The 24,345-nt window shown below is 36.5% G+C and overlaps 2 protein-coding genes across 2 annotated transcripts in view; one reads left to right on the forward strand and one right to left on the reverse strand.

Annotated features, from left to right (window-relative positions):
- The window catches only part of adamts10 (ADAM metallopeptidase with thrombospondin type 1 motif, 10), a 61,496-nt gene extending 58,471 nt beyond the window's left edge, over positions 1-3,025 (reverse strand). Inside the window, exon 1 of the mRNA XM_007550935.2 lies at positions 2,819-3,025. The gene's annotated coding sequence lies outside the window, so the exon portion shown is untranslated. The remainder of the gene's footprint in view (positions 1-2,818) is intronic.
- A 3,703-nt stretch (positions 3,026-6,728) lies between these two features.
- zap70 (zeta chain of T cell receptor associated protein kinase 70) lies at positions 6,729-24,027 on the forward strand. Its single transcript, XM_007550936.2, has 14 exons — positions 6,729-6,994; positions 12,800-12,894; positions 13,900-14,371; positions 16,817-16,977; positions 17,077-17,215; positions 17,312-17,393; positions 17,930-17,952; positions 18,032-18,071; positions 19,095-19,299; positions 19,392-19,598; positions 21,465-21,657; positions 21,787-21,927; positions 22,031-22,143; positions 23,513-24,027. Exons 3-14 carry the CDS (start codon positions 13,967-13,969, stop codon positions 23,628-23,630), a joined length of 1,827 nt encoding a protein of 608 aa, XP_007550998.1. The 5' UTR covers positions 6,729-6,994; positions 12,800-12,894; positions 13,900-13,966; the 3' UTR covers positions 23,631-24,027.
- The last annotated feature ends 318 nt before the right edge of the window (positions 24,028-24,345 follow it).

Raw genomic sequence — 24,345 nt, forward strand, 5'->3', positions numbered from 1 at the left:
AACAGGCGGGAGAGCTTCGGATGTGCTCCCCTCGCTCTGAAAATGTGCCTCTCGAGTCTGAAACAATATTTAGTGAGAGAGAGAGAGAGAGCTGACTCAACACAAAGCGAGCAAGCCAGGAGTGAAGGGAACAGAGCACACAGATAGTAGCAGAGGGTTTTCTTACTCTGCCTTTTAAATGCTCTGAGGCAGCGATCCAAAACTGCTAATATGCACAAAATGACTGTCACAGAACAGGAAGTTCCTCACATTTAGCATCATTTAATCAGTATCACTATAAAACTGATGATCCAAGTAAACGATTAATCAGAACAATCGTGAATAAATAATGGTCAACTAATTTAATAATTGATTAATCAAAAAAAGGTAATTTTCTAAAAGAACAACAAACTCGGATTAGTAATTAGGCCAAAACTGTGCAAGCAATATCTAGACATTTTGCATTTAAGATTAAAAAAAGATATTTGTCAAGTTTTAGCTTCACCTAAAATTTTTATCCATTAAAAGATAAAAAGAAAAATCAACAAATGAGCTCTACAGTGTACAGATGTTTAGTCAAAGTCCTGAGCCTTTCAAGTATTTCTTTAGCAGATCCATACTATGTAACAATATAAACTTGTATTTTATGGAATTAAATTTTAAAAGGATTTTTTATTTTATTTGCACTTTTTAATGTACTCCAAATATTGTATAAAAAGGCTTAAATGGTGAATTAAAAAATCTGCAGAATGTGCCATTTTTTAAAGAAATTAATCAATTAGGTGTCAAAATAATCAATTACTAAAATGACTGTTAGTTGCAGCCAAACATCAAAGTTGTCAGCAACTTTAAAAACAGTTTGAATCCACTTTTTTCACCATAATGTTAATAATAAATATGGATATTTTGGATATTCTTGGAACAAAAACGCAAAAGCATCTTAATAAATTTGAAAATCTTCAAAAATGTTGTCGAATTTTCTTATTTAATTCAAAATATACCTCTAGGTATTAAATTTATTACCTACAGAGCGATATGAGAAACCATTATTTCAAAACTCAAATAATCAAAACCCAAAAATATTACATAGGCCAACAAAAAGGGGATTTTTATGTAATTTTCTGTCCTACACAAAATTAAGGACGAGTGTTGCATCTAAGCATGTTAATGAAAAGTTGAGTGGAAGGAAAACATGTAGCAGAAAAAGCTGCAGCAACAACCGCAGCCTTGAGGAAACTGAGAATCAAAACCTTTTCAAGTGTTTTCAAGGGCAAGTTTCACACCGAGTTGTGGACAGCAAAGCATGAAACAGGAATGTTTTAACAGAAAGAAAACTCAGCAAAACGTCCTTCTGCAGTGAAGTTGGTGACACTATTGTCTTGCAGCAGGAAGAATGGAAGATTTTTCTGCATCGAGTTTGCATGTTCTCTCTGAGGTTCTCTCAGGGACTTCGTGTCATTCACGGTTTTTCAGTTTTTTATTTGTAAAAATGTCCTGCTGTGAACCAACCTAAGGCTCTAACAGAGCAGCTGCATCTGTACTGAGATTAGAGTAATAATTAACAGCCATTAGGCAATTTCTGAAGGCAATAAGTCAAGTTTGTTTGCACACCGCACTTTTCAGTTTTTTATTTGTAAAAACTGTTTTAAATCATGTAAAATTTCCCATTTTGTATCCCACTTTTTGTTGATCTTTCACAGTAAATTCCAGATTTTGGTAGTTACTAGTTATATTTACTCAATTACATTAACTAGAGTAACTTTTTGAAAAAATTTACTTAAGAGTATTTTCACTACACTGTACGTTTTACTTTAACTTGAGTAACATTTCTGTATTCTCTACCTGCTGAATGAAAAACAAACATCTAAACATAAATTCACCAGACATAGACACACAGACCTGCCGTTTTTGTTCAGGTTTCATAAGTCTTTTAATGAAAGAAACTGATTTGGAAATGTTTTCTTTTGCCTGATTTTGTTATTTTTTGTTACTTATATGAATTATTGTCATCTTCGTCCTTAAAATAACAAAATTTCCACCTAACTTTATATTTTGGTCCATCTGATAATGTAATTTATAACGTTAAATGACTGGTAATTTGATCAGTTACTTTTTTTTGTTACCAAATACCTTTTTTTTTTTTACTTACTACATACTAATGTGACAAAATGTGGAAAAGTTCAAGGAGTGTGAATACTTTTCCAACCCACAATACATATAAAATGTATCATTAAAACCTAAACAAAGTTCTGCAAAAGCAGCACTGATTGAACCAAAAGGATGAGTTTGACTTAAAAGCGTAACTGTGTTGCACATCTGTGAGCTACCTGGGATGACGTTACATAAGCTGTGCATGCAGAATGTAAAAGTTGGCTGTGATGACACCGACATGTCCACTGCAACTGGATTTAGTGCTTTTATTTTTGCAGAACCGCGAGTTGCTCCCCCCGCCGGTGAAGGAAACAATGCAAGCCTTCAGTTACCTGATGGCAGCTGACAGCCACATCATCCACTGACCGGCAAAAGACGCATAAGCCTGCCGTGTCATCAGCCACCGAGGCAACCACAGCCTAAATATACTCCTGAGGAAAAGAAGACTCCTTTAGGAAATAAAGACCGAGTCCAAAGAAAAGCACTTGTGCATTTCATGAAACTAGAGAACACGCAAAATCTTGATGAAAGACATGCAAAGCTTAAGCAGGAACAGTGCTGCAGGGGCAGGAGAGGTAAGAGTTGAGAACTGAGTCCTGCCAGCATCAGTCCTGCTCCCCCCACCTTGATCTGTGCATGAAAGAAGAGAAGAAAAGAAGGGAGCAGGAGCCGCACCGCCTGGTCTTACCTGCCCGTGTCCCCTTGCAGGAGAGTCTGGTGAGAGTCTGTCCTCTGTCCCCCTGCAGCCGAGCGGAGAGGAGGCGGCGCCGGCGGCGGCAGACTAAACCTCGACTCCTTTAACTTTACAGAACCAGAGCCGAGAAAGTTTCGTCAAGCTGCCCCGAAGCACAAACAGGAAACGATCCCAAGTCCTTTCAGAATAAAGTTCGAGTTCAGCCTTAGAATGTAAACCAGAAATGAGAGATACGGATAACTTGTTAAAAGTGTAAAGTTGCAGTTTGTATCTTTTATATAAAAATAAATGTTTTTAAATCCTCCCTGAGCTACTACTGCTGAAGAAATGCGTGAAGAACTGCACCCCTCCCAACCAAACACAACGAATCAGACACAGGAGAAGGGTCTTAGTGCTGTCAGTCGCTGTCAGTCAACATCATGTACTCGCCTCTCAATGTGCTAATGGCTGAGAAACAACTTATTGTTACAGGAAAACCATTTATCTGCTGTCATCAGTGGCTATGCTAACTGGCCTAGCATTCACAACAGGCTATAGCACAGCAGAGAGCAAGAGGGAGCGGATGACCAGCGTCACACAGAGAGTGATTGACAGTGATTACTTGGTAATTATTTGGTAAAATACTTCTGAAGTACTGAGCAACTGATCAAAAATCTAAATGATGCCTGTTATGAACATGAAGGAGTCATAATAAACAACACAACTGTTGTCATAAAGTGCCATTTGAATAATAATGACATTTTTAATGTAAAGTTGCACTAAAAGTTGAATTAAAAGTGCATTAAAATGTCAACTTAGCATTATTTGCAACAACAGTTAACTTTAACAAAAACTGCAGGTGTGTGTCTGGTGAAGTTACTCACAGTGGATAAAGTACTCAGAATTTCACTCCAGTAAGAGCAGTGCTACTTAGTAATTACTGCAGTAAACATACTACTAAAAGTATTTTTTAAGTTACTCAAATAAATGTAATTGAGTAAATATAACCAGCTGCTTTCCAAATCTACCGACCACCTAATGTCGTCAGACAATGGCATCTGTTGAGGGAACATTTCATCCACTTACAATGGAAACTATGTAAGTTGGTGTCTGTGCTTTTATTTTGAAGGAACACATGTCTCCGAAAGGTTTTAGTCTCTCTGAATTTGACAGACTTGATTCAGTTCTGCTGCATGGCTGCCAGACTTCAAGAAAGCAGCTGCAGCCTGAGACAGTGGAGGGGGGTGGGTTGGCCCTGTGTGTGTGTGTGTGTGTGTGTGTGTGTGTGTGCGTGTGTGTGTGTGTGTGTGTTTATAACCCCAGCCACTGGTTTGGTGGTGTGAACACTTCACAGGTGCAGCAATGGAAATCTCTACTTTACCCTACATTAGAACCGCTGGTCACCTAGGGTTGTGAACTATCTCTAGAGATCTAAATGTCAATAATTCACATAAACTTGCACAAAAACTGATTAAAGCTAACTTACATATTAGCAGTGAAAGTTTGGTTCAGTTAGTAAACACCTTGCGCCATTTCAGTTATCATCTCCCAATATTTTAAAGCACAGTTAGCAGTAACTTACAGAATAAAAGTCACGTGACGTCACGTTCTCCAGAACTCCGCCCACTTATGACAGACGTCAAAACAACCAATGCGCTCTTTAAGCTGGTCCAAAAACAGACATCTGTAACCTAATATCGCTTCTATTTAGTTGATTTCGCCTTAAAAATGGTACTAGGGTGCCGCGCTGCCAGCCACACAGACAAAGATGAAAATCAAACCTGTCATTTTATTTTAATAACTTTGAATGAGGAAAGATAAGGCAGCGATGGATAGCAGCCGTCAATCATAATGACTGTCAGCCTTCGGTGTAACCGCGGATTTGCAGCGAACACTTTTTAAAAGGTAAGAAGATTAACGTTCATATACTTTATTAGTAAGTATGATTAAAAATATCTCAAATATCACATTATGGAGAAGATACACTAACCGTACCTATGGAGACAATGCCGCACCGTCATGTAGCCTAGCATGTATGGGGAAAAAAACTAATTAGCATCTAGTCTTTTGTACGTTTTTAAGGCCGCTCCGGTGTAAAGGGAAACGCTGTTTATAATATTGTGGTGTTAATGTTAAGTATGGTTAAAAACTACAAGTGGCCGCCTGTGATGACGTCATAAAACGAGCGTCAGGCTCAGGCAGTACAGGCAACGCCGATTGTTATGAAGATGCCCATGCTGGAAGTTTGTCGAACCTGATTAAACTAATCACCTATGACACAGTTTTTTTTTTTCGTCTAAAGATGTGCAACACCAAATACAACTTGTGCGTTTGTGGCAACCAACCTGGTTGTGGGATAAGTTGTCCCAATTTTGTTTTAATGAGAAATAATTAATAAAGGAGACTAAAAAAATACTTTTCAATTTACATTGTTTAATTTAATAGCTTAGAGGAAACATAATCTCTTATGACATGAACTGACAGAACATATACCCTATCAAATTTGTCAAAAATTACAGGCTATTAAAAAAAGAATCATGTTGTCTACAACAAAACAAAATACTGCCAACCCAAATCTCACAAAATCTTAACAAGTGTTTTTCATTTAGCTTCTAGTGCAAATATCTTACTACACCTGGAATAAGACCAAACTAACTTATACATTTTCAGCAAGATGTAGCATATTTTAATTTAGGAATTATTTTAAATCAATAATTCCTTAATATTGATTTTTTTTTAAAAAAGCCCTCGTTCTATTGGCAGATTAATTTACTCATAACATGGGAAAAATGTCTTATTATAAGTGAAACAATCTGCCAAGTGAACTAAGATATTTGCCCAATAAACTAGACCAAAGTTATGTGGTAAAACCATGTATTTTTGCAGTGTATTATTTTAGTTACTGTCAAAATGACAGTTTTGACAGATAGAGATTATCCTGCTGTATTTACTGCTCTACAACCCAATTCTTGCATTTTATGTACTGGACTACAACAGAGTGTTAGACATTAAAAAAAATAATACAATTAATAACAAAGTCATAAAATTACAAGAATAAAGTCATAAAATTACAAGAATGAAGTCATAACACTACGAGAGAAAATTAATATTACAACTTTATTTTTTAAATATTAGAATTTTCTTCACATATTACAATTTTTTTCTCATAATATTATGACTGTTCTTGTTATTGTATTACTTTAGTCTCTTAATTTACATTTTTTTAACTTAGTGTATGGACCTACATGTCTTGTTGGACTCCATCACCTGTCTGTATATGTTTTTTTAAGCTGCTGATATTTTGTTTTCAGCTATAGAGAATAAATAGGTGTTTTTCCATTCTCTGGTGATAATCTTTGTTTCTCAATTGTCACGTTTGACAACCAACAACGAAGAGTACGTGACAGCAAACTTCTTCTGTGATTATCAGTAAAATCTGTGATTTTTTTTATGCTAGCAGTTGTACTGGCAAGCACATGCTATAGTATATCAAAGAAAAGAAAAACGTTTTAACTACAGCTCTGCCTTTTTAATAAGTGTTTAATTCCAAATCCATTGTTTGAAAAGGAACGCACAAAGAATCAAAAGTTACATTATGATGTGAAAAACACAGCCAGTTCAAGTGTCAAATTGGTAAAATGGTCATTTTACCAACTATTTTAGAAATTCACTCAAACATTTTATAACAACTCCCTTTAAGGACAGAAGTTTAGATGTTTTTGTTGTTGTTGTTTATTCATTTTCAGTATTTCCTTCACATAATTGTAATAATTGCTTTCTTCTCTAATTTTCAGCATGAAAGCAAAATAAAGGGTAAATCCACCTAAACGGAACACCTCCTGCTATACAAACCCGCCCAGAGGTGGGCAATGTATTCACAAAAAAAAAAAACAACAAAGCAATCTCCCCTAATACCGAGTGATTATTGGTGAGCTGCAGAAGTGGGGAGCTGCACAGCTCAGATCGAGCGTCACAGGTGGAAGTCAATCTAATGGCTGATCTTTGTGCATGAGTTTGCCGTTGTGTGCATGTGTGACTGGTGGTTGCTTTGGCTCTGTGTGTGTGTGTGTGTGTGTGTGTGTGTCGTTTCTCTATAACCTCCCTTTTTCTCGACACCATGCGCTTCTCTCAGATCAGCAGATGCATCTTTGTCTCAGAAGCAACAACATCACAGCTGTGAAGCAGTGAAATGTAAGTAGGTTTTGTTAGATCTGATTGTTTAAAAGAAATGTGTTTTTTTTATATTAAATAGTATCACACAAACAAAAACAACACTTGAAATTTATTTTATTAAGGCGTGCACAAAGTGGTGCTTAAAAATGTCAAAAACAAATTAAATGTTGTAGTTTCTTACAATCTGAATTACATGTTTTCATCTATATTATACTATTTTGTTAATTCTGCAATAAGAGAAATTTCTCTCAATTATGCGTGAGGTATACAAAGAAAAAAAAGGTGTTCACCACATAATTTTGCCAAAGTATTGTTGCTTTGGCTCAGACAAGCTGTAATTCCATGCACAGATTATAAATAGCTGCTTTCATTGTGCCTCAGAATGGAAAACCAAAGGCTGGTAAATTTAAACACACTCCAGATTCCCATGTTTGTCTTTTATTGGTTGTAACATTTTTCTAAACTTACTGGATGTATTTTAGATCGGAAGCTTGATTTTTTTTTTCTTGTTTGTATTATTAAAATTATTTAACACTACTCCATGTCATGAAGATATTTGACTCATTATCCTCCAAATTATAAAATCTTAATCGACATAACTGAACAGCCGAACAGCTGAACTGAAGTGGTCAGCAGGACTTATTGAGGGAAAAAAATCATTAAAACTTGCTTTTGTGTGGATTTCAATCTCAAGTGTTTACGTTTCAGCTGAGTCAACAGTTTATTTGAATGGCAATTGTTTCCCCTGATTTAGGATATTATGGTTCAGCTTGGGTCATTTCAGCCTCTGATCTGATAAGCAGATCGGCTTCTGATCCAAAACCACCCACATCAAGACCTTTAATGCCCTTCGCTGAAACAATAGGAAAAAAAATCCAGAAAAAGAGTCAAATGTGGGGATTGTTTGTCGTCGGAGGCCTACGCAGATTCAAAACCTGATATAAGTTTAAAGAAGAATGCTCAAGTTACATAACAGCAACCGGACTTCCTGATAATGCAGCACAAATAATCATGACCTTAAAAACTGAAGACAGCGTCCACGTCTTCATCGCAGTTATGTAATTAAATAAAAACAAATCCTACGTTCGCGTTCTGATGGTATTCTCATCAAAGGAGTGAGTTTAAGAGAAAACATAAAGGAGTAAAACCGGTTTCCTATTACGGTGACCTTGAATTGTGATTATCTGTTTCTCTCCAGCCAGCAGAAATATAAAAAATAACTTATATCTCAGCATCTGCACATCTCAGCACATTTCCCATCGCATCATATTTACAGTGATTCATTTAATCATAAAAGTATAAAAGTTATGGATATAAAGCAGTTAAATGTTCTCAAAATATAATTTAGCAACATTAGAATCACAACTTCTACCATCCAAACATTTAAACCTACAGAACATTTAAGCTAGCAAACATTTGTACGTTAGCATCAAGCTCAAAGCAATAATGTAGATATTGTTTATAATTTTCAAAATCTGCATTTGCTTGTTGTTTTGTAAAATATCTTTTTCCTTTCCAGAGTTACCTAGTTATCTGCATACATTAAATAGTTTTATGTTCTCAACATATAATTTAGCAACGTTAGCATCACAGCTCCTATCATTCAAACATTTGAACCTACAGCACATTTAAGCTAGCAAACGTCTATGTCAGCATCAAGCTCAATGGAATAATGTAGATACTGTTTAACAACTTTCAAAATCTGTATTTGATTGTAATTGTGTCAATTTCCCTTTTTCCTAAAGTTACATGTACATATTAAACGGCTAAATGTTCTCAAGATATAATTTAGCAACATTAGCATCACAACTTCTAAAATCCAAACATTTGAACCTACAGAATATTAAAGCCAGCAAGCATCTATGTTAGCATCAGTCTCAAAGCAATAATGATCATCCACCCATCTTCTTCCGCTTAATGTTCATATTATTTTTTTAAAATATGCTTTCATTGTGTGAAATCTGCTTTTTCCCTGAGTTACCCAGTTATGTATATTAAACAGCTAAATGATCTGAAAATATAATTTAGCAACCTTAGCATTACAACTTCTATCATCCACTTAACCTACAGAACATTTATGATGGCAAATATCTGTGTTTGCTTTAAGCTCAAAGCATTAATGTATTGTTAATAATTTTCAAAATCTATATTTGTTTGTAGTTGTGTAGAATTGCGCTTTTCTCACCTTGTCTATTTTTACATGTGGCTTTTGTTTGTTTGTTCCTTCTTATTATTGCTAGCAACATTTTTTTATCATCTCTCAAGCCAATCTTAGTTTATCTCTGCATCTCTCTTGAATTTCACGTTGTTTGAAAATTCTGCATCATTAGGAGGGATTAAATAAAACATTTACCCCTTCCAGATCATTGCCTTGAGAGTTTTATAAAACCTGTCCAACCTGAGATTAGAGTTGTTACCCTGAAATGCTCATTTACGGTAAAATAATCATCTTTCGCTGACGGTCTTTGCCCCATTTAAGGAGGCTTGCTCTAATATTTCAAAAACAAGCAGATATCGTGCTTTTCTTCTCTATTTCCATACTCCTGTGCTTTTTGAAGACTTATTTAGAGTATTCCTTCCACCGTTCACTTAGTCACAATCAGTTTACTTTCCAACACCTCCTTTGTGAAAATATCTGATGCATATTAGAGGGACGTGCAAACATTTTCCACCTTAAAACGTCTTTTCCCTCCAGACAAGGTGACAGATACCACGCAAGTTTTGGGGTTCAAAGCTGTCACAGGAACTGTGTCATGTGTCGCCTCGCTTGCTTCACTTGTTGTTCTTGTGGTTTATGGTGCTGTCTCCAGCTTTTAAAAATGATTTCTGAGCTGACACTTAGCTGCTGCTTTTATTGTGCGTGTTGGTTTATCGTACACCACTTTACAAACACATAGCGTAATTATGAAAATACGGCGGCAACATTCAAAACGCTGGTTGAGAATTTTGGTGATTAAGTTTGCTTTCTTTTTCGATTGGCCGTGTTGAGGTCACAGAGGTTTCCATTAACTTTTTCCATTTTATTAGAACTTTATGCAACAAACACAAAGTAAAGCAATAATGTGAGGTGAAAAGCCCCAAGTCAAAACTTTGCAGCTTTGGAGTCTTTTTGAATATTAACTTGCACATCCGTAGAACATTCACCCAATTTCAGATTCACTGGCGAGTATCTGTGAATATCTGTGGTTCATTTTAATACTTGAATATCCTTCAGTCTAAACAGTTTCGTTTTTATCGTAGCACTGTTTGTGATTTTAGTTGTTTTGCTGTGCTGGAACCACAGGACTTTAAGGGCGGTGAGGTTCAAGTCAAGACTAAAGTCTTTAAGGAGAAAATCTAATTTGAGTTTGAAATCTTATTTTTGTGACTGAAGTGCAACTCAAGTCACCATTTCTGGTTCAGGGTTCAATGCAACGCTGGTTTTCATCTCCACAAAGGGTTTTGCATGCACACTGTGGTGCAAAAGGGACAGAATCACTGTCTGGCCTATGTATCTATTAACTATTAATAATTATGATTCTTTTTTCTTTTAGTTTAAAAAAAAACAAAGTCTGGAATTAATTCAACTCTACTGGACAGTGAACACTGCACATATACCAGAATAAGCACAAGACAACAACGTTTCTCCAAAGTATGATGATTTATTAATAAAAATAGATTACAGTCAAATAGTCAATAACTCCCATCCCAGAACAACCAGCTATGCTATTGATCTGTTGCAATAAATAATCAAGAAACTAAAGAACGATAACAAAGAGGTTGGAATACTGAAATATACATCAAAACTAATGGACTAATTAAGAATATAAATGGCAGTGAAACAGATTTTATACCATAATGTCGCCACTCAGAATGACATGAGGTTGATGATGAGGAGAAAAGAAAAGAAATGCGGAGGTGAAGATGCCCATACCTGGACAAAATGGCGCCAACTTGCTACAAAAGGCAACAAAATCTTGGACACTTCAGTGAAGCCTGAGAAAACGTTTATATTGACGTTTGCTCAATGTAGCGAACATATATACTTGTATATAAACACATACAGCTCTGGAACAATTAACAGACCACCTAAAATGATCAGTTTCTCTGATTTTACTTTTTACAGGTATATGTTTGAATAAAATAAACATTGTTCTTTTATTCTATGAACTACTGACAACATGTCTCTGATATTCCAAGCTAAAATTGAGTATTTATTAGCAGAAAATGAGAAATGGTCAAAATAACGAAAAAGACGTTCGCAGTGCTATCAGAGCTCAAATAATGCAAAGAAATCAAGTTTATATTCATTTAGAAACAACAATACTAATGTTTTAACTCAGGAAGAGCTCAGGAATCAACATCTGAAATGAAATAACCAGGAAGTTTTCAATGGGGTTCACTGCAGTGGCTCTTAATTTTTTCCAGAGCTGTATGTTCATCCATTGATTATTTATATTTATATAAATGGATTGCCTATGTTCCTATTACAAATTATGATTCTTAAAAAGCAATTTTGGATTAAAGCACTGAACTCCGGACCAGTTTATGTTGCACTTATAGCATAAACTGGTCCTGCACCACTTTTGATCTAAAATTACTTTTCTTATTCTTAGTTTTTAACTGAATGTTGTTCAGAGTGAAGAAAAAAAACAGATAAGTGAAGCTTAAGTTACTTACACAAGGATTTGATATGAAATACAAACCATTAGAGGCTTGCAGCACTTGCTCTGTCAGGGTTTAGGTGAAGGTTACTGTCACATGTGGTAGCTTGGCCAAGTTTAATCCTTTTCAAAACCCCAAAGCTCTGAAAGAAGCAGCTGATTTGTGTATTTTTTTCCTTTGGGTTGTTTTCTGGTGCAGCATCCATCAACACTCGGCGTTTGTGTCCACGCTGCAGCATCTGGCTGTCTTTGTTGTGGTGAGTTGGGAGGTCAAGCCACAGTGGAGTCTCTCTTCATGTGGCAGCTGTGCCGTTAGGTTTGGTTGTCCACTGTGGATGTGGGTACTAACTCAGATGTAAAGCTAGGAAACTGTGGTCAAACACCTTGTTTTTTTTTTAGCATTTTCTTATCTTTTAAAAATTTTATCTGCATGTGAAAACAAGGCAGCTTCCTTGTTCGAGTGCTAAAAGCATTTTCTTTTAAACTGAAAATGGAAAATGGTGATGTGGATGGCATTGAGGCAAAGATACGAGTGAGCAAAACTTTCCAAAACAAAACTTTAAAAAGAACAAAAAAAAAGCCCAACTGGTTTTGATGCTTTTAAAGATACAAAACCTCGAACAAAGAGCTGTTTGGTTCTGTTTGGGTTTAATGGTTTGAGTCGATTAACAATAAATCTCAATTTCGATTTTTATCTTCGTTTGCCTTTCTCAAGACTTCCTCTGTGTGTTTTTAAACTGCTGCATTGTGATCGTTTCTGGCTGAAACCTGCAGGTTCGTTCTTCTATCACGGAAATTTTCCAGACTGCATGATTTTAATCTTTTCTGTGTCGTCATGTTAGACGGCACCAAGTTTACCTCAAATTCCCAAGTCAAGACACACAAATACGGTTTAGAAGTATTTAGGTCTAATTTATCCCCAGACATTGAGTTACTTTCTACTGAAGGGGATTTATTTTTTATAAACATTGAACCCTCTGAAGCAGAGGGAATCATCTAGAACCAAAGAGCACCTGTTCAACGGAAGAGCGACATGCTGGAGAAATGAGGCTGTGAGGGCGGACTGCAGTTTCCTGTTGTGGCTTTGTCACCAGTTTGTTAATCTGCAAACTACATGCAATCTTAAAGTGTGGGTGTTTAAAGCTGAATGTCTCATCCAGACGCATAATTCCCCTCCCAGCTCCTCGCCGCTAAGCTGAAACTCCTGAAAGACGCGATTCGACTTAGAGCTGCCACCGTTACCTGGAGCCCAACAACAAACCGGAATAAAAAGAGGTGAGAATGTCATTTTAGATTTACATTTACTTGAGTAGCTTTTTTGGAAAAAAAAGAAATTACTTTGTGGTTTTTAATTTTACTTGAGTAATTTTGCTATGAAGTAGTTCTACTCTTACTTGAGTAAAATTTCTGGATTTTCTCCTGAATGAATGAACATGTTTTAAACAAAAATCCACCAGACACAGACACACACCTGCTGGTTTTGTTAAAAGTTTAAGTTTTTTTATTGAAAGAAACTGACTTGGAAAAATTTTCTTTTGCCTGATTTCGTTATTTTTTGTTACTTACATGAATTATTGTCATTTTCATCTTTAAAATACCAAAATTTCCACTTGTCTTTACATTTTGGTCCATCTGATGATGTAATTTTTAAATATTAAACAACTGATGATTTGATCAGTTACTCAGTAGTTGAGTAGGCTTTTACCAAGTACTTTTTTAGTCTTACTTGAATAATTTCTTGGACGGCTACATTTTACTTTCACTTTACTCTGCAAGAACACAAAATCTTAAGTATTTTTGGTCTAGTTTCTTGTGCAAATATCTTACTACACCTGAAATGAATAAGAAATAGCAGCTTGTTTTAAGGCATTAGATCATTAATATTGACAAAAAAAAAATACTTGTTCCATTGGCAGATTATTTCATGGGGAAAGTATCATTATAAGTTAAATAATCTGCCAATGGAACTTGCATTTTTTCATAAATGTTAAGGAATTATTGGCTTATAACAAGCTGCTATTTCTTGCTGTAAAGTTACTTGTAAGTTAGTTTTGTTATATTTGCACTATAAACTAGGCCAAAATGACTTGGTAAAATTATGTTGAAGTAGTGCTACTCTTACTTGAGTACAACTTTTGGGGATTCTGTCCACGTCTGGTTCTTTTTTTCGTTTTGTAAATGAACTTAGACGGATGAGTAGGACTGATAGAGGAAGATAAGAAGTGACACAAAGTGAATTTAAATTCCAAAATTACATTTTCTTTTCTTCTTTCTATCCAGTTTTCTTTGCCAATATTCGTCCAGAACTTCAAGAGCAGGTTCAGATTGACTCCTCCCAGGCCTCAACATGTCGGTCGACCCCGCGGTCGAGCTGCCCTTCTTCTACGGCAGCATCAGTCGCTCGGACGCCGAGCAGCACCTGAAGCTGGCCGGCATGTCGGACGGCCTCTTCCTGCTGAGACAGTGCCTCCGCAGCCTCGGAGGCTACGTCCTGTCTGTGGTCTGGAACCTGGAGTTTCACCACTACACCATAGAGAAACAAATGAACGGGACTTACTGCATCTCCGGAGGGAAGCCTCACTGCGGCCCCGGGGAGCTCTGCGAGTTTTACAGCAAGGACCCCGATGGGCTGGTGTGTCTCCTGAAGAAGCCATGTCTGCGTCCTCCAGAGATGCCCGTAAAGATCGGCGTTTTCGACAAAATGAGGGAGAACATGCTGAGGGAGTACGTCAAGCAGACCTGGAACCTGGAGGTGAGGCATGAAATTCATTCATTCTGTTTAAGACGTGCAAATTCCTTGTTTTTAAGGGGGTTTAATTTTACTACACTGCAGTTCTTAGGACTGAGTTTAAGGAAGAGTTGGGTACTAACTAGTTACATTTACTCAATTACTTTTACTTGAGAAACTTTTCGAAAAAAAAATGTACTTTTAGGAGTATTTTTATTACCCTGTAGTTTGTACTTCTACTTGAGTAATTTTACTATGAAGTATCTCTACTCTTGACTGAAATTCATGGATTTTCTACCCACTGAATGAAAAACAAAAACGTTTTAACAAAAAATCCAGACACACCTGCAGGTTTTGTTTCATAAGTTTTTTATTGAAAGAAACTGATTTGGAATTTTTTTTATTTTGTCTGATTTTGTTATTTTTGTGACTTACATGAATTATTGTCATTTTTGTCCTTAAAATACCAAAATTTCCACTGAAGTTTATATTTTGATCTGCCTGATTTTGTAACTTTTAAATATTAAAAAAATGATCATTTGTACTTGAGTAGACTTCTTACCAAGTATTTTTTTCACTCTTACTTGAGTAATTTCTTGGATGGCTACTTTTTTCCTTTCACTTAACTAAAAATGTGTTGAAGTAGTGCTACTCTTAATAGAGTACAGTTTTTGGGTACTTTACTCACTTCTGGTTTAAGGATGCCTAATTTAATGTGAAGCAAAAATATTTTCATTTACTTTCTAATCCAGTAAATTAAGACAAATCTATTAATACACTGCAAAAACACAAGATCTCACCAACTGATTTTGGTCTCGTTTCTATTGCCAATATCTTAGTACACTAGAAATGAAACAAAACTAACTTATAAGTAGCTTTTCAGCAAGATAAAGAAGCTTGCTTTAACTCAATAATTCCTTAATAGTGACTAAAAAAATACTTGTTCCATTGGCATATTATTTTACTTATTACAAGGCATTTTTTCAATGTTATATGTGAAATAATCTGCCAGTACTAATACTTCTTCATCAATGTTAAACAACCTGTAATAAGATATTTGCAGTAGAGACTAGACCAAAAATGCTTGGTAAGATTTTGTGGTTTTGCAGTGTACAGCACCTTAAAAGATCTACACTGAATTCATCTGCAGCTGATTAAACTCACCAAGAAATTTAGACAATTTGAAACTTTAATTTGAGTACATTTACTTAAAAGAACAAAAATGGAACATGTATGACTTATAACAAGTACATGAGAAAGTGCGAAGTGAAATATTCTGCCAGCTGAGGGTTAGAATTAGAGTAAGACATTTTGGTTTTTAATGAGGGATAAAAACACTGGCAGATCAGGCAAATTAAATCTCCAAGAGAAACACTTTGCAGAAGTGTTACCCTTGATCAGGTTGAGAAAAATCACAATGTTAATGACAATTTCACTTAAATATTATTGCACCAAAACGTTGCACATCAGGGATTTGAGTCACTCCTTCTCACATTATTTGTACACATACAGCTAAAACTGGATGTTCACTAAAAAGACAATCATTTTTTCTCACTGTCAGATAATAAATCAGATTCACCATTTTAGATCAGATGGGGTTATCAAAAATATTCCTATTCCTGGAAATGTTCGAGTGATATAAGGCCAACTTTGTAACTGTCTTTATGCGACTCTGAAGGTTCAGGTCAGAGTTCATCACTTTACCTGGATTTCAGGCCTGATCGCTGGTTTCTAGCTGAAATAATTGAAGCTGTGCGTCGTTTCTAGATCATTTCTCTTTAGGTCCAAAGATAATAACTTCAGTTTAGTTTCTGGTTAGTGACTCGGAATAATAACAATTTGAAGAGTTATATTAACTAATCTTATTTGTTGTTATAAATTGAGCTAATGGGAGCATGTAGATATTAAACTGGGGGTGTCCCAGGGTTGAACCTTGTGGAACCCCACATGTGACTTCTGTCCGTTTTGATAAGAAATTACCTACTAACACAAAGAAGTCCCTGTTTTTTACACAAGATTCAAACCAGTTAAGTTCTGGACAAGACAGTCCTACCCAGCTTTCCAGTTGCTTCAATAATATAAATAAAATAAAAATATGATAATCAATGATTATCCGTACATGAGTACTTAAAGGCAACCTATTATGCAAAATCCACATTTTGCACATTTTTGTACATAATGACATTCTACGTTATCTAGCAACCCATATGAAGCTCTGCCTATCACCTAGCAACCCAAAATCCAAACTCCAGCACCTTTTGGTCAGCTGGCTGTACAATGGCTGCTGGAAAAGACTAGTGTTTTATTGTTCAGAAATCACTTGCTGCATTCTTGCTGATTGTGCAGGAAGCTCCACGTCTACTTTTCAAAGATGTACAGTTTTACAATTGCACATCTGTTTGCAGCCATTTTCACATGCGGGTGTAAACGTTGAGGACCACTTTTAACATTTCTGCTGCGTTTGTTCAGGGAGAAGCCATGGAGCAGGCCGTCATCAGTCAGGCTCCTCAGCTTGAGAAGCTGATCGCCACCACCGCCCATGAACAGATGCCCTGGTATCACGGAAAAATCACTCGACTCGAAGGGGAGAGGAGGCTTTACTCTGGAGCACAGCCAGACGGCAAGTTTCTGTAAGCCTCACAGCTCTGCCTCTCTGTGTTGCCACTTGATGTTTTGAGCTATCAACATCTGAGATCTTTATGCAATTTTATTTTTTTTGTGTATGTTAGTGTCAGAGACAGAGACGAGGCTAATTCGTTTGCGCTCTCTATGATGTACGGGAAAACGGCTTACCACTATCAGATCCAGCAGGACAAATCAGGGAAGCTGGCTATGCCGGAGGGAACAAAGTTTGACACACTGTGGCAGGTAGAGCCTCCATTTTCTTTTTTTTTATTATTTTTACCTTTATTTCTGCAGCAGCTCAAGACCTTTAAATGACTGTAACTTCCTCTGCCTGTTCAGCTGGTTGAGTATCTCAAGATGAAGCCTGATGGTCTGGTAACTGTCCTCGGGGAGGCCTGCGTCAACGGCAAAACTGTAGAACGTAATAAAACATGTTGTACTTGTTCAGTTATAAATAGCAAAAGTATTCATATCCCTTAGAATTTTCCACATTTTGTCATAGTGCAACCTCCAACTTAAATTTATTTTATTGGGATTTTAACTGAGACAAAAAGAGGATCTGTGTTTTAGGATAAATGGAGAATTATATTTCCATCACACATAGATAGTATTTTAAATAAAGGCATAAGTTTTAAGGTCAGGCTCCTATGACCACAATGTTTTTTTTTTTTGTTTGGTTGTCTCCTGTATGGCTTGTGTCATTCTTTTAACAATAGCTTTCCTCTTCAGTGGTTTAAGTTTATAATTCAAACTTGCACCACACTTTTTAGTTATAAAAAGGTTTGAAAACTATGCACAATTTTCCTTTTAATTCACATTTATGCCATGTTTTTGTGCCAGATTATCCCATAAAATTTCAATAAGATACACTAGAGTTTGTGGTTGTAGTGTGACAAAATGTGAAAAGGTTCAAAAGGCATGGATACTTTTTTATTTGTGTCTCTTTCAATGTTTCAGAGAAACCCAGTGTTCCTTCAGAAGTAAGTATTCACATCCATCTCTGTTAAAATTCAGCACTTTTTTCAACCCATGAGATTTATCTGGATGTTTTCCTTTCAGAGGCGACCTCGACCGAATGCATACACACCACCGCCAGGAGGTCAGTTATTTATTTACATTGTAACGCAGCACTTTTATTACCAAACTATGGAGAGCAGTTTCATCAAAATTGAGTGAATCTGCTCAATTATTTTATGAACAAAATAAATTTTGTTATTCATAAATATTCCCATGAAATAAAAACAAAAATATTGCTATTGTCAATCATATTTTAATTTGTTTATTTCAAGATTTATTTAATCTTTCTGCATATCACATTTTATTTATAATTTTGTAACAACTGAAGATAACAGTTACTTGACTGTGTTATTGTTAAAACCCTATTGTCTAGAGGTTCAAAGAAGTGTCCAGAGAAAGAAGTGAAATTTAAAAGTATTTATTACAAAAAGGGTAGTTTCACAAACAAAACACAATACAACAAAACTCAGTTAACACTCAAAAGAAGACTAACAAACTAAAGAGGGTTAAGTGAACCTCCACCAATTAAACAAAAATAACCAAACAAGTTAGCCTAAGCTAAATTTAAAACAACCCAAAAGAAAAACACTAAAGGAATACTAAGGAAGCACCAAACACAAGTTTCTAGATTGCTTTAAAGTCAGTCAAGATCAGAGTTAAAACTGCTAAGCAGAGCAAAAATGGGTCAGCAGAACAAAGTACTTCAAAGCTGCCCAAACCAGTCATCAGCCACAAACAGCAAAGCTGGGAGACACCTGAACAAAGCCTCTTCCAGTCGCCTTTTATAGAGTGCAGGTGGGCCTCATCAGCGTCTGATTGACTGGGTCATCATCTGCTGGACCAATGGTGTTGGTGCTTTTCTGCAGCCAATCAGCAGAGGTGCTAGAACAGCCCCTTCTAGATGTCAGGGGCTGTTAACAGCTATAAAGTGGCAATATATACCCAGAAAACACATAATACTGACCCTTTAATACCCTTTATTTAGTTTTGCTTAAATAGAACATACTCTGTTCCCAGTATACTTTTATGCATGAAAACAATACTACTATTTGGACGTGGAGCTTATTTTTATAAACACACTGAACATGTCTCATTCCTCTATCAGCTGCTGCGCTGGCCTCAAAGAAAGTTACTTCTGTGCCTAAAGAGCGCGACCTTCTGCCCATGGATTGTGATGGATTTAACCCATATCACAACCCGAATGAGATCAAGAAATTCAACATCCAGCGGGACCAGCTGATCATGGACGAGGTGGAGCTCGGCTCTGGAAACTTCGGCTGCGTCAAGAAGGGCGTCCTCAGGACAGAATCGTGAGATTAACACTATTTTTTTACAAAACCAGCAACAATATTCCACACGATTTATGACTGCTTAACGACAATATTTAACTCTGTAACCACAGAGGCCAGGTAGACGTGGCCATCAAGGTGCTGAAGAGTGAAAATGAAAAGCTGGTGAAGGACGAGATGATGAGGGAGGCAGAGATCATGCACCAGCTGGACAACCCGTTCATCGTCCGCATGCTGGGCCTTTGCAATGCCGAGCACCTGATGCTCGTCATGGAGATGGCAGCAGCCGGTCCGCTCAACAAGTTCCTCTCCACCAAAAAGTGAGTATGCAGAGGGGAGAAAATAAATAAATGTTTTTAAAACTATTTGAATGGAAACAAATCAATACATTAACTTCCTGCAGTGTTTATAAAACACAATGGGGAGAGAACATTAATTTAAATGTGACTTCTGTGTCTCTTTGTGTGAAATTAAAACTGATTTTAGATGCATTGCTGCTCTAACACACCTGAATCATATGAATAACTCATAACTCATACCTTTTAATAAAATTAATGGGATGCTGAAGAGGTAATTCAATGATCTGATTGAGCAGAGAGACATATAAAACCTGCAGGAGAGTAAAATCTCGAGGACTGCAGTTGGCAACCAGTCAATTAAAAAATATATTTGTACATCAATACAAACAGAAGTCATATGTCGGGTACCAATAGGTTCAATCCTGGGATCCGTACCATTTGATATCTACATTCTCCCTCAGGTTATAACAATAAATAAGATTAACTGTGCAGATGATTCAAAGCTCTACATTACGATGTCACCAGGTGACTCAGAACCCATCCAATCACTGAACAGATGCTCAGAACAGATAAATGTGTGGATGTGCCAAAACTTTCTCCGGCTAAACAGAAACAAAACTGAAGTTATTATCTTTGGACCTAAAGAGGAGCGAACTAGAATCAATGCACAGCTTCAGTTATTACAACTAAAACCTAACGATCAGGCCCGAAACCTGGGAGTAGTGATGGACTCTGACCTGAACATTCAGCGCCACATAAAGACAGTCACAAAATCAGCCTTCTACCACCTGAAGAACATCTCCAGGATTAGAGGATTTATGTCTCAGCGAGATCTAGAGATACTCATCCTTGCATTTATCTTTAGTCGCATTGATTACTGCAACAGTACCTTCACAGGTCTGCTGATCCAGAACGCTGCTGCTGGCATTCTGACTAGAAATAGAGCACATAACACCAGTTCTAAAGTTCTTCCATTGGCTCCCTATAGCTCAGAGAATAGACTTTACTGTTGTTAGTTTATAAATCACTGAACAGCTTAGCACCACAATACATTAAAGATCTGCTGCTGTTGCATCAACCGTCCAGAACCTCTCAGATCTTCTGGTTCTGGTTCTACTCTGCATCACCAGAACCAGAACCAAACTAGCTAGAAGAAGTAGCATTCAGCTTCTATGAACCACAAATCTGGAATAAACTTCCAGAAAACTGCAAAACAGCTGAAACACTAACTTCCTTTAAATCTAGACTTAAAACCCACCTGTTTAGGATTTCTTTCCTTTAGCTATAAGTGAAACATCGATCAATATGTTTGATGCATATTTGCTTGATGATGGGATTTACGAATTCCATCATGTACTGTTTATTATTTGTTTCAGAATTGGTGACTATAATGTTTTTATGATGTAAAACACTTTGAATTACCTTGTTTTTTAATGTACTATATAAATAATTTTGTCTTATGTCAGGGTAAGTACTCAAAAGAGCATTTGTAGGAGGCTAATTTCAGATACAAGACAAGATTCTTTTCAAATTAACCAAAGATTAAGTAAAAAACAATTAACACATTAAGTAAGCAGAGGATCTGAGAAGTAAAAATACTGGAGAATGAGCAAATATACTGGGAAGATCAGCAGAAGTTAGTGGATTAGAAATATGAAACAAAAGATGAACAAAGAGCTGGAACACATGAAGGAACCTGAGGACATCTAGTGCCAACAGCAGGAACAACAAGTCCAAGCCATCAAACTGAGCAATATTTAAAAAAATACTTCAATATAACAAAACCAAACCAAGATAAACAGAAAATAAAAGCATCAAATCACAATTCCTCCATTCAAGACAGACTATCATTATTGCTCAGACTCTCCTTGTTCGTATCCGTCTCAGGGAAACTGTGTCTGTGGAGGACATCGTCAACCTGATGCACCAGGTATCGATGGGGATGAAGTATTTGGAGGACAAGAACTTTGTGCACAGAGATCTGGCAGCTCGCAACGTCCTGCTGGTCAACCAGCAGTTCGCCAAAATCAGTGACTTTGGGCTTTCCAAGGCACTGGGAGCAGATGACAACTACTACAAAGTACGCAGCCACATTTCTTTAAGGATGAGAGACAATAATCACGGCCTACTATTCATTACTAAATGGAATAAGAAGTCTTTAAAAGTAAAATTGTTGTGTTTGCTTACCATCAATTAATGATGTTTCCAGGCTCGTACAGCAGGTAAATGGCCACTGAAGTGGTACGCTCCAGAATGTATAAACTTCCACAAATTCTCCAGTAAAAGTGACGTTTGGAGCTTTGGCGTCACCATGTGGGAGGCCTTCTCCTACGGAGGAAAACCCTACAAGGTAACAGCAATCTGCAAGAGTGAATTTATGAAAGATTCTCACCAGGATTTGAAGAACTCTTAAGCGTCATGCTACAACTTCTACCTCTCTGACTTTTCTCCAGAAAATGAAAGGTCAGGAGGTCACGGCCTTCATTAACAACGGGGGCCGTATGGAGCGTCCGCCAGCGTGTCCAGAGAGGATGTACACACTGATGAGAGAGTGCTGGACACATTCGTAAGAAACCAAATCTCATTCACCTCGCAGTTGACATACAGAGCCTCGCAATGTATTTACACCCATTAAATGTTTAGTGCAGGGGTGTCCAAAGAACCCGTGATCACATTTCAAGAATATCCTAAAATTGGTTTGTTGCTTCAGCGAGTTGATGTAGATCTACATTTTAAAATCTTCAAATGGAAAATGTAATGTGTAATACAAAGTATTCATCCAGGGTTTTGCTTTTTATTTAACTTATTAGTAATATTGATCAAAAACATCCAGTGGTTTTTAATAAAAGGCAGACTTGGGAAGGCCCATTTAGCAAACTTGGGGAAAAAAGAGTGAGCCATAAACTTTTCTTGTTGTTAAAAAGAGACAAAACAATCCAGAAAAAGATGAAAAGTTTAGTATATGATTTTCTGTTTTTTGTCTTAATCTGGCAAACCTGCAAGACCCTTTTTTATTTTAAATCTACAAAGAACTGATTGCTTATTTCATTAAAATGTTGTGTATTTAGTTTATTGATCAAGTAAAAATAAAAATATAAAAGTTTTTGCAATTATAATTAAAGCACTAAAAATAGTTGCAACTTGACATTTTTTACTTCCATGCCAAAAAGTTTGGGCATCAGTGGTTTAGTGCATTTTATCTGAATTTTATGAGACAGACCAAAAGTTGTGAAAAGGAGGGGAAAATATTTAACGGATTTTTACAAATAAAATCATATGGAGTGGATTAGTTTTCAGTCCCTTTCATTTTGGCATAAACTAAACTCAGTGCAACCAATTACCTCAGTAATTCATGCTGCATTCCAGTTGTACTTGGAACTGGGAAATTCTGATTTTCCAGTTGGAAAAAAATCAACTGGAGCGCCCTCAGGTTAGAGTTGATGGGAAAGTAGGAGATAAATACATCCTAGAAAACTTGTTTCAGCCTATAGAAGATTTGAGACTGGAGTGGCAGGGATGCATGTGTCACGTAAACCTCAAGAAAATACACTAAACAGCAACTTTATATTATGATCAGTTATAGAAAAGTGCAATGGGTCTGAATATGTTTACATCTAAATCTAAAAATCTACAAAATAAAGAAACAAATGAGGACTTTATTCCATCCTTAGATAAGTAGAAACAAGAAAAAGTCCAAATAAAAAGAAAGTGTAGACAACATTTATAGTTTGCATCATTTTTATTTGATTGCTGCGAAGTTCCAAAGATTGAGTCAGGTTTGTTTTCAAACATGCAGCAAATAATAGTCTGAGGTGACATAAATGCTGCTGTATGAGCCTTGTATTATCAGATTGATAATAACTAAGGTTTTATTTATCACTTTTAGCATTCTAAACCAAGATCTCTCACATTCTTCCCTCTCTCTCTCTTTCCAGCCACGAGGATCGCCCCGACTTCAAGAAGGTCGAGGAGTCCATGAGGACTTATCATTACTCCATATCCAGCAAGGCCAAGCCTGATGGAGCCGAAGCTGCTGCCATGCCTAGCAAGTAGACAGGAAGACAGGCGCATTCTGTCCCACTGCTGCACAAAGCGTCCTTTCAACCAAGCGTTAAACTACCAAAACAAAGGGCATTTCATGAGCGGCGCATAATGATGAGCTTTGAATGCCGAGCAGATACAGCTAAACGGGCCTCATTGACAAAATGTGCATTTGTAAATTGTTCCTGGGTGTTTCAGCTGTGTCAGGAGGGTTACTGTAGGTTTGTGTGTCTGTCATGATCTGAATGTTAAGTGTCTTTGCATTGATGACAGAACTAATTCTGTGTTCTGGTATTTCTAGACTGTAATGGGACTCTATGGCACATGAAGTGTTGTTTTTTTTCTGTACTTCCACCTTAAAGCAGTTTGTCTGTCTTTATACCAAATAAAGCAAAACTAACAAAAAATAGATAATTTGAGTCCAAATCTTATGTTAAGTGATTCATATATTTGGAATGGGAACCATAGAAAATACAAAAATATGTTTGTAGAGTTTATGGAAATTTAAATGTGTAACAATTTTTGTCATCCATTTTTTATTCTAAAGCCATCTTGGCTGTGTGGAATGAATGTGCAATGTATTAACATTTTTTTAAAACAACAACTTTGTCATCCTATTACAAACTTAAAGAAACAAAGAGACATCTGTTTATTTCTTAGGGATAAGATTTACTCAGCATCAATTATTGTCTTTATCCTTCAACCAATAGAAAAGGGTTTTTAATAC

This window comes from Poecilia formosa, unplaced genomic scaffold, assembly GCF_000485575.1.
Source record: "Poecilia formosa unplaced genomic scaffold, Poecilia_formosa-5.1.2 Scaffold38, whole genome shotgun sequence".
In the NCBI taxonomy this organism is placed as follows: domain Eukaryota; kingdom Metazoa; phylum Chordata; class Actinopteri; order Cyprinodontiformes; family Poeciliidae; genus Poecilia; species Poecilia formosa.